The sequence below is a fragment of the Cololabis saira genome, chromosome 19 (genome assembly GCF_033807715.1).
Source record: "Cololabis saira isolate AMF1-May2022 chromosome 19, fColSai1.1, whole genome shotgun sequence".
Taxonomy (NCBI): domain Eukaryota; kingdom Metazoa; phylum Chordata; class Actinopteri; order Beloniformes; family Belonidae; genus Cololabis; species Cololabis saira.
In genome coordinates this window covers 19,880,694-19,891,043 of record NC_084605.1, presented here as the reverse complement: position 1 = coordinate 19,891,043, position 10,350 = coordinate 19,880,694, and the positions used below count along the sequence as shown (strand labels likewise).

Sequence of the window (10,350 nt, the reverse complement as noted above, 5' to 3'; positions counted from 1 at the left end):
AGACTTCCTTCACCCCAGACACTTCCTCCAGCTCCTCCGAGGGTAGTCCGAGGCGTATTTATATATATATATATATATATATATATACATATATATATATATATATATATATATATATATATATATATATATATATATATATATATATATATATATATACATATATATGTATATATATATATATATATACATATATATGTATATATATATATATATATATATATATATATATATATATATATATATATACATATATATGTATATATATATATGTATATATATATATATATATATATATATATATATATATATATATATATATATATATATATATATATATATATATATATATATATATATATATATACATATATCTTTTTTTCTGTTCACTGGTGCACCCGACAAACGAACATGCAGATCTTACACTATAAAGTTTAAAAAAAAACACAAAATACCAAACTATACAGTAATTATAATTTCAAACATCCTTTTTCAAATCATTATTTTATAGTTTTTTACATCCAGTCCATTAAGCATTTGACTATAGTTTTACTATAAGTAGCTATTTTGGATGTCCGAGCAGCTGATTCGGTCACGTGCGTGAGTGAGAGATGGGGGGCGGACGGGGACGCTGTTGTCATGACAACCGTAAACTGCTCGGACACCCGTGGATGATTTTTAAAGCAGCTTTTTAAGCAGTTTTTTCGGAGTTTTCGACTCAGTTTCCACAAAAATCAAAGCCAAATTACCAAACAGAACAATGTCGGACATCGAATCTGATGAATGTGACGAAGAAGAGCAGAAATATTGCGTGAGAAAGTGATCGTTTGTTTGTTCAGTCCGTTGATGACGGCGGCAGCTGACATTGTGTTTGAAGGCTTAATGTCGACATTTGCTGATTTCATTTTACATTATTTTCTTCTCGTTTTTGGACACTTGCCGTTTGTCTGACTGGAAAAGCAGTATGAAGGTGGCAGAAATGAGGCAGGAGAGAGGCACGGAGTCGGTAGAGCTGTGCTGCCCAACGGAGGCGTCTACGAGGGAGAGTATGACCGCGGACTAAAGCACGGACAGGTGGGTGCCTGAGGACAGGTGGGTGCCTGACAGTCAGAGGTGGACAGAGTACTCGACCCCAGTACTTGAGTAAAAGTACAAATACTACTGGTCAAAATTTACTCCGTTACAAGTAAAAAGTAGCTCAGTCAAAATATTCCTCGAGTAAGAGTAGAAAAGTACTTGCTTTTAAAGGTACTTAAGTATCCAAAAGTAAATGCTTTTAAATTTACTTTAAGTAAAAGTAAGAGTAAGAATAAGAGTACATTTCTTATTTTCCACATCAGTAAATTACTATATTTTTTATAAATTAATTTAAGGATCTTTTAACTCTTGTTTCTGAGAATTCGATGTTGAGTTGTTGAAAGCAGAGAGGTAGTTCTGCTTCGGCAGACACAATAAACATTTGAAAATAAATGTCTGTGTTTTGTCTGTGCCCTCGTTTTTTACTCGGTCGAACTCAAACATTGAGTTAAGATACGGCCTAGGATTTTGTGAAAGTCCCTTCTCCGAGTCCGGCTCATTATCAGACTCAGACACTCAGCGGATTGTCTTTCTTCTCCTGACGCAGGCGTAGCCGTTGTTGCGGCTCTGTCTTGACTTGTTGCGGCTCTGTCTTGACAAACGCAGGCTACTTTGGCGGTATCGTTTTGAGGAGGCTTGACGTATTTCCGCTTTACGTACATCCCAGTGGAGAGCGTGCACTGTGATAGGTCTCCTCCTTTGACAAAAACAGCTTGTGTCCAATAGGATTTTAGGGAAGAAGAAAAAAGAGCAGACCTGAAAGTAACGAGTACTTTTCAGCCTTCCTAGAAATTTACTCGAGTAAAAGTAAAAATATTTGTCTTGGAAATGTATTCAAGTAAGAGTTATAAGTACCAAAGAAATCTAATACTCAAGTAAAGTACAAATCCTCTGGATATGTACTTTAGTACAGTACTCAAGTAAATTTACTCCGTTACTGTCCACCACTGCTGAGGACAGGTAGGTGCCTGACTGAGGACAGGTAGGTGCCTGACTGAGGACAGGTAGGTCTCTGACAGTGGTGTTACCAGGATGCCAGCTGTGGGGGGGCATTAGTCTTAAAATCCAGCGTAGGCCTACTGCACCTTAAAACATGTCAGGCATCTCAGTTCTGGCCAGAGCAAAGCAATTCCTGGATAGCAAATCACCCAGCATTCCCTGGTTTTGCCTTATCTAAGTTACTGTTTAGAGGTTTGGGGAAATACGTATAAAAGTTCACTGCGACCACTATAGAAAAGAGCCATAAGGATAACTCATAAGGCTGGTTTTCGTGAACACACCAATTTCTTATTCTTCAATTCTAAAATAATCACATTTTTTGACATAGTGGAATTCGAAACCGCACAATTCATGTATAAAGCTAGGAACAACTTATTACCATCTCACTTACAGGAAATGTTTTATGACAGAGAGGGGAGGTATAATTTAAGGGGTACTCTAAATTTTAAGACGTGCAGAACACGAACAACAGTGAAAAAATGTTCTATATCAGTCAGTAGAGTTAAACTATGGAACAGAATGGATTCAGAATTAAAACAATGTCCAAATATTAACCAGTTTAAAAACAAATACAAAAACATGATTTTCACGAGGTACAAAGAGGAAGGGGTTTTGCGGCTTTTAGGGGGCTGATATAACACTATTGGTTGTTTATATTTATGTACAGAAATGGGCAGCTTATTATGTGTGTATGTATGCATGTGTATATATATATATATATATATATATATATATATATATATATATATATATATATATATATGTACATTTATGTACCTTTAAGTACCAAAGCCAAGGACAGGTAGGTGCCTGAGGACAGGTAGGTGCCCAAGGCACAGAGAGGTAGGTACCAAAGCTACCTACAAAAGAAAAGTGAATCAGTTTGAACATGAGCTAACTATTTGGAGTAAACGGTTGGTTCATCATTTTTACCAGCCAGTGTTCAGATATATGTTCCTATGCAAAATGTCCCAAAACATTATCTCTGTTACTTTTCAAAGATTGATCATTTGAGGACTGGTGTATGTTTTATCTTTGACTGCTTTCCTCCAACAGGGCTCATATCGCTTCAAGAATGGAGCACTTTATGTCGGAGAATATTCCCAGAACAACAAGCATGGACAGGGCATCTTCTATTATCCAGACGGGTCGAAATATGACGGTAGGAACAATCTTCACGACTCAGAACTCTTTTATGTGTTAAAGATGCTATTACAAAAATTAGAGATGTGAGTGCTTCACAATACATTTTTAGGACAGAGTAATATTATATTTTCTGGAGCGGTTGATGAAGTCGGTGGTCTCACAGGTGAAACTAAAAACTTTTTAAATTATTACTGAAGTTGTTGTTTTTTTTCCTATGTTACTGAAGTCACCACTACTGTACTTTATTTGCTAAAACAGTTTGCACTCTCATTTTAATGTTTATTTTGTGATTACTGTTATTTGTGTGTTATAGATTGATTGATTGAAACCTTTATGGGGAAAATTAGTTGCAAAACAGTTCATGACATTCAAAAGAGAAAGACAAACAGAAAAACAGTCTACAATGCAACAATAAGTTATTTGTGGACATGTGCTGCTGCCTTCCTTGGCCAGGTCACCCTTGTGAAAGAGGTCTTGATCTCAATGGGTCTTTTATCTGGTTAAAAAAAGGTGAAAAAAAAAAACTCCTGTGAAGTCTGTTGATGTGGTCTTGGATACTTCTGCATCACTTGCACTGGCTTGAGGAGGGTGTTGTCTTACCTTTTTACGGAAGAAAAGAGTGTTTATTAACTGTTGTGCATCCCTCTATGTTACTACGTTTATTTGTATAGCACAAATCAACACAAGGTCATGCAAAGTGCTTTACATCAACATTAAAAGCAGCAAGACACAATTAAACAGTAAATAACAAATAAAATAAAATAAGAAAAGAGGTAAAATAATAAAAAGCACAAGTTGTTAAAAAGTAAGGGCAGTAGAATACAGCAGGTAAGTATTTAATTTAAGAGTACGCTTCAGTAAACAGTAATGTTTTTAGCCCAGATTTAAAGGAGCTAAAATCATACGTTCATATTTTGTTCCGCTTTTATCTCTCAAACCACTTCAGCTCAGCTCAAAAACTTTAAAATATTCTATACATTTTAGGACTTTAACCCTTTCAGTCCCAGTTTAAATACTGTTGTTGATTTTTTTTTTTTAAACACAAAGAATTGGGTATATAGCAGGGGTGGCCATTCCTGGTCCTCAGGAGCCCCTATCTAGCATGTTTGAGATGTTTCCCTGCTTCAGCACACCATGATTAAAGTAGCTGTGTCACCAACAGAGTTGTCCGGACCTTTATGACAAGCTGCTGATTAAGAGAAACTTACATTAGATTTACAAAAATATTTTAAAAAAAAGGAACTTTCTAGCTCCATCCGCCTCCTTTTTTCTAAAATGAATCATCTCCTGTGTTTGGTTGATGTGAAGCAGCAGGAGCAGGACTTGAAGTCTGTTAGCTCACATCTTCTCATTAAAAGGTATTTTTCATCATAACAGTGGGCTTCAATACTCAACTGTGATTACTGTGTGTGTGTCAGGGTCATGGGAGAACGACCACAGACACGGCCGTGGTGTTTACGTTTACCCCAACGGCGATACGTATGATGGAGACTGGCTCAACCATTTGAGGTTTATCTATCTATCACTTTACAATATTGAATACTAGATGCACATTTTTACGAATAAAAAGCATAACATGTACGACAAATGATTATAGATCTTTATATTATATATCCATATTGAATTTCTGCATTTCAGTATGCAGCCAGGTATTTTTACATAATGAAGTGTAATTATGGCTTGCTTTGAGATGGTTGTCACAGGTAACCCGTGTATTTTTGATTGTATGTTTTTAACTGAACGGTGAACTTGAATCTCTGAAATGATTGGTGTTGTGTGGTTACCAGGCACGGTCAGGGTGTTTACACCTATAAGGATACCGGCTCAAAGTACCAGGGCACATGGGTGAACGGCAAGATGGAGTCGGATGGAGAGTACATCCACGCTAACCACCGTTACAAGGGCACCTTCGTCAACGGCCAAGTAAGATCTTTACGACAAAATCATTAGTCACTGAATGGTCTTTTGGGAGCCTTTTTTCATGAAAGAATAGTATACTGCAGGAAAATTGTTGAAACCATTTAGAAGTGAAATCAACCGTAGATCTATCATAGATGGTAAGGAGTCTTCAGTTTTCATGTTTGCAGTAAGTAGAGATTCATATGAGCACAGGGAGCGAGAGAGTTGCTACTTAATCGGTGGTCAGACGCTCCTCCAGTTGTTTTGGATTTATGCCTGTTACTTCTCCAGCGTTTTGTTGCCCCTGTTCCAACGTTTTTCAGAGGCGTTGCTGCCATCAAATTTAAAATGAGCCAATATTTTCAATGAAATGACAATGTTTCCATCTCGACATCTGATGTTTTATGTTCTGTTGGAAATAATATGGCTTTATGAGATTTGCAAATCATTGCATTCTGTTTCTATTTACATTTTGCACAGCATCCAAACTTCTTTGGAAACTCCTGTTATTTTAGTTCCTGACAAATGGTGACAATTCTTACCATCTAATAGTTCATATAGCCGAGTAATAATTGAACTGGAGAATGCTTCTTTAATGGCTTCCATACTGAAGTGTTATTTGAACAAGAGTAAGACTTTATCAGTTAATATTAATTTCTAGAGCTCGATCCAGTGAGGCAAGAACAAGGCCACGATCAGATAATCCAACATGATCAGAACACTTGTGTTGAATAAGTACAGATAAATGATGAAGGCTTGCAGCTTCAGAATAGAAAGACTTTATTGTCATTGCATGTCAGACATAAAACGAAATTTGGAACGCTTCTCCATTTTGTGCCACAATAAATAAAATGCCATAACTAAGATGAAATAAGATAGAATAAAATAATTTAAAGCAAGGCAGAGTAGAATGATATTTACAGTGTCTGTATTCCTTGTTGTTGTATGATTTCACCAGGATTTGTTCTTATGGATTGGTGTGGGGTTTTTTTTCTTTTCTATTTTACACTTATTTAAAGTGCTGATGGCTCTTGGCAAAAAGCTTTCTTTGAGCATGTTGTTCCTGGCGTTAGCGGCTCTGTTGTGCCGGCCTGAGGGCAGCAGGTAATAGATGATGTCCTGGGTGTGATGAGTCCTTCACCATGTTTTGAGCTGGCAATATTGTCCAGGGAGGGTAGAGAGGAACCGCTGATCTTCTGAGCTGTGTTGATCACCCTCTGCAGGGCTTTCCTGTCTGCTGCTGTGCACCCAGTATACCTTCAGCTCCTGAGAACCAGTTGTTTTTGGTGGCACGGGGTGAAAACAGATACATTTATTGTCACTTTTTCATTAAAGAAAGAAAAAATCACAATACTCAGAGAACACTGTTTACATTTGGTAAAACTGCTGTAGTTGTCAAATTCCTGTACTGATGATAATTCAGTTTAATTATTATTTTTATTTTTACACAATAACCACAACTTGATAATTTCAATACAAATTTCTATTTATCTGTAAACGCCAGTACCAGTGTGAGCCGTCGCATCATTTCCTAGTTTACACATCTTTCATCTAAAACATCTGTTTTTTTTTTGCAGCCTGAAGGACCGGGGAAGTTCGTCTTTGATGATGGCTACGAGCTGCACGGAAAATACCAGCAATCTAAGGTAGTTATTTTATTACCTTTTTCTCATTATACATCATAATTTTAGGAATAATTGACTTTATTTTAATTTACGACAGTAGCAGGTAAAGTGAAGAACTAGAAAAACTGTCAGGACGAGGTGAATAAATGTACTACTGAATAAATGCACTGCACTGATACAGCGGTGACTCTAAACCTGCAGCAGGTGGACACTGAGGTTAAAGGTGAAAATGTAAAACAGCCCCCCTCTCCAGGCTCCAGGGAGGGTTTTCTCACCTTACAAACCAGGGAGAAGGTGCTGCTTCTGTCTGTCAGATCTGAGTGCTGTAAACACTAGACCAGTGCTTCTCAATCCTGGTCCTCGAGTACCACTGTCCTGCATGTTTTAGATGTTTCCCTGCACCAACACACCTGATTCTAATTAAAGGTCCTCATTAGCTTGTCACCAAGGTCTGCACAGTTCTGTTGATGACACAGGTACTTGTATCACGGTGTGCTGAAGCAGGGTAGCATCTAAAACATGCAGGACAGTGGTACTCGAGGACCAGGATTGAGAAACACTGCACTAGACGCTATCATCTCATGCACAAGAATGCCTTTATATTCTTGGCGCTTTATTCTTTTACTTGGTTGCAGTCGCATGTTTTGCTATAGTTGCATGAAATCCATCTTGGGTGTTGGGTTTGATGCAAAACGTGCCTGGATGTTACTGATGTTTGCACGTTTGGCTCAGACATCTATAACTTATTTTATTTTTATTTTTTTACTGTATTTAGGACAAAATGTACAATTCATCTCAGTGTCTTTCCATTCTGTGCAGGATCCTGAGAATAACTTGGACAGTGGTGTCTCTCCTGCCGTCCTCCAGTGGGTTCCCGGCCCGCAGATTTGAGGTATTACCCTTCCATGGCAGAACCAGTCACTTAAGCCTTAACAAATTATATCTAAAAGTAATATAAATAAATATACCAAGTGAAAAATAAAATGTTTGGCATTTATAATAAGACTAGTTTATTGTACTCAGCAGTGAAGAGATCCAGAGGTCCTGACTGATAGCTAGGACTGATCTCAGGCTTCACAGTTGCCTCCAGAATAGCGTGTCGCCATTGTTCCTTTTTAACTAATAGGTTACTATTTATGTTTTATAATGTCTACAATCTATTAACCACATAATTATACCTGCTATCGCCAGTGGATTTCTCCGCTGTGGGATCAATAAAGTTGTATCTATCAACCGTGTATAAACCCTTAAAGGAGCCATCTGTAAGAAATGGCCAAAACTGGTACTGCAGTCACTTTCAAAATATTGTTGAGCGGCGTGTAGCCTCCCCCTCCTCCCCCCGACCAGAGGTTGCCAGGTAGGCTGCAGAATGCAGCAGGAACGTAGGCTGCCATTGCAATTAAAAAAACAAATCCTTGTTTTATTTCGGACCTTGTCACGACTTAACTCGGATTCATAACGAGGTGTTTTAGGTTTTGGAAAGCTAGACATTTTTTCATCCAACACGTTCATAGCGGCTGCTGCGATAATTAGAGCCGAGCTGGCAACCTGGATGCCGAAACAATACTGACTTGGTGATTGGGAGATAGGTGGAGGGTGGAGCTTCAGGCCAAAACAAAAAATGACAACATAAACATCAGTTGAGGGCTGCAACTCCTCTTTTTAAACTGGAATATCCTGGCTTGAGTGCTGTTGTCAGTGACATAAGTATTTGAAATGAACATGATTTTTAAATGTCTGTTGACATATCGGGGTCATTTTATGATTCGTTTTATTATTGCTCTTACATACAGCTCCTAAGAGCAGTCTGTGATTTTTAAAATAAAAATCAGGAATCAAATTTGGTTTATTACTTTGTTGGGTGGATTTATTTTCAACTGATGCTGGTTTTACAGTAGATCTTTATATTTTGATGTAAATGTTGTTACAGCTTATTCTCCCCACTGCTCTTTTAGATTTTAACTGTTTTATTCCAGTATTTTGCTTCTAAATTCAACAATCTTAGACTCAAAGCCATCTATACATGTTGAAAAATGATCACAATTACTATAATTGTATACTGTGCGTGTGTGTGTGCATACATTGGATATAAAAAGTCTACACACCCTTGTTCAAATGCCAGGTTTTTGTCATAAAAAAAATGACATCAAGATAAATAATTTCACCTTTGTCCACCTTTTAATGTGACCTATAACTTGTATAATGCAATTGAAAAACAAACAAATCTTTGAGGGGGGTGAAGTAAAACAATAAACAACTGAGATAATGTGGTTTCATAAGTGTGCACAGCCTTTTATAACGGGGAATGTGGCTCGGTTCAGATTTAACCAATTGAATTCAAACTTATGTTAAATTGGAGTCCGGACACAGCTGTCACCAGTTAAAGTGCCTCTGATCAACTCCAAATGAAGTTCAGCTGTTCTAGTAGTTCTAGCAGAGAGCTTCCAACGCATCACAGTGATCTCATTATTCAAAGATATCAGTCAGGCGAAGGCTACAGGTGAATTTCCAAGGAATTAAATATACTATGGAACACAGGGGAGAAAATATGGCACACCAGTGACATTACCAAGAACAGGACATCTGTCCAAAATTGATAAGACGAGAAGAAAACTGGTGAGAGGCCGACAGCAACACTGAAGGAGCTGCAGGAATTTCGAGTAGTACATGTGACAACCTTCTCCCGTCTTCTTCATATGTCTGGGTTATAGGGAACTGTGGCAAGACGGAGGCCTTATCTTACAAAGAAAAACATACAACCCCGGCTTAATTTTGCAACATATGTAGGAAAATGTGTTATGGACTGATGAAACGAAGGTTGAAGTTTGTGGACATAATTCCAAAGGTATATTTGGTGCAAAAACACGGCTCATCACACCTTACATACAGTGAAGCATGGTGGTGGCAGCATCATGCTATGGGGCTGTTTTTCTTCAGCTGGAACTGGGGCCTTTGTCAGGGTGGAGGGATTTATGAACAGCTCCAAATACCAGTCAGTGTTGGCACAAAACCTCCAGCCTTCTGTTAGAAAGATAAGGAGGAACTTCATCTTTCAGCACAACAATGAGAGTCCAGACCTGAATCCCATCGAACATCTGTGGGGGGATCTGAAGAGGGCTGTGCTCAGGAGATGCCCTCGCCACCTATCCAGTTTGGAACAATTATGTAAAGAAGAGTGGGCGAATATTGCCGGGTCAAGATGTTCCACGCTGAAAGGCTCCAACCCCAAAATACTGAGTGCTGCAATAAAAGCCAAAGGTGCTGCAATAAAGTATTAGTTTAAGGGTGTGCATATTTATGCAACCAGGTTATTTTATTTTATATTTTCCCCTTTTAAAGGCTTCAGTTTGTTTTTCAATTGCATTGTACAGGTTATATGTCACATTAAAGGTGGAAAACGTTGTGACATTTGTCTTGCTGTAATTTCTTTACATCACGACTGTTAGACTTTGTAATTTTGTTCAAGTATCATGTCTCCAATGAGTCATTAGGCCGACTCGGTGGCACTGAGGAGAAAAATGATTAAAATTGCTCATGTAAGTTTGTGTTTTGTTTTTTTCTTTAGGTGGGGAACAGGAAGATGCTGCAGCAGGATACCAATTAA

General features: G+C 37.9%; 1 protein-coding gene across 1 annotated transcript; it reads left to right on the top strand.

The window, feature by feature from the left end:
• The first annotated feature begins 654 nt into the window (after nucleotides 1-654).
• rsph1 (radial spoke head component 1) lies at nucleotides 655-10,350 on the top strand. The gene is made up of 7 exons (XM_061708114.1): nucleotides 655-811; nucleotides 964-1,074; nucleotides 3,133-3,238; nucleotides 4,641-4,731; nucleotides 5,010-5,145; nucleotides 6,699-6,767; nucleotides 10,312-10,350. The coding sequence occupies exons 1-7, from the start codon at nucleotides 761-763 to the stop codon at nucleotides 10,348-10,350; spliced, it is 603 nt and encodes a 200-aa protein (XP_061564098.1). The 5' UTR covers nucleotides 655-760.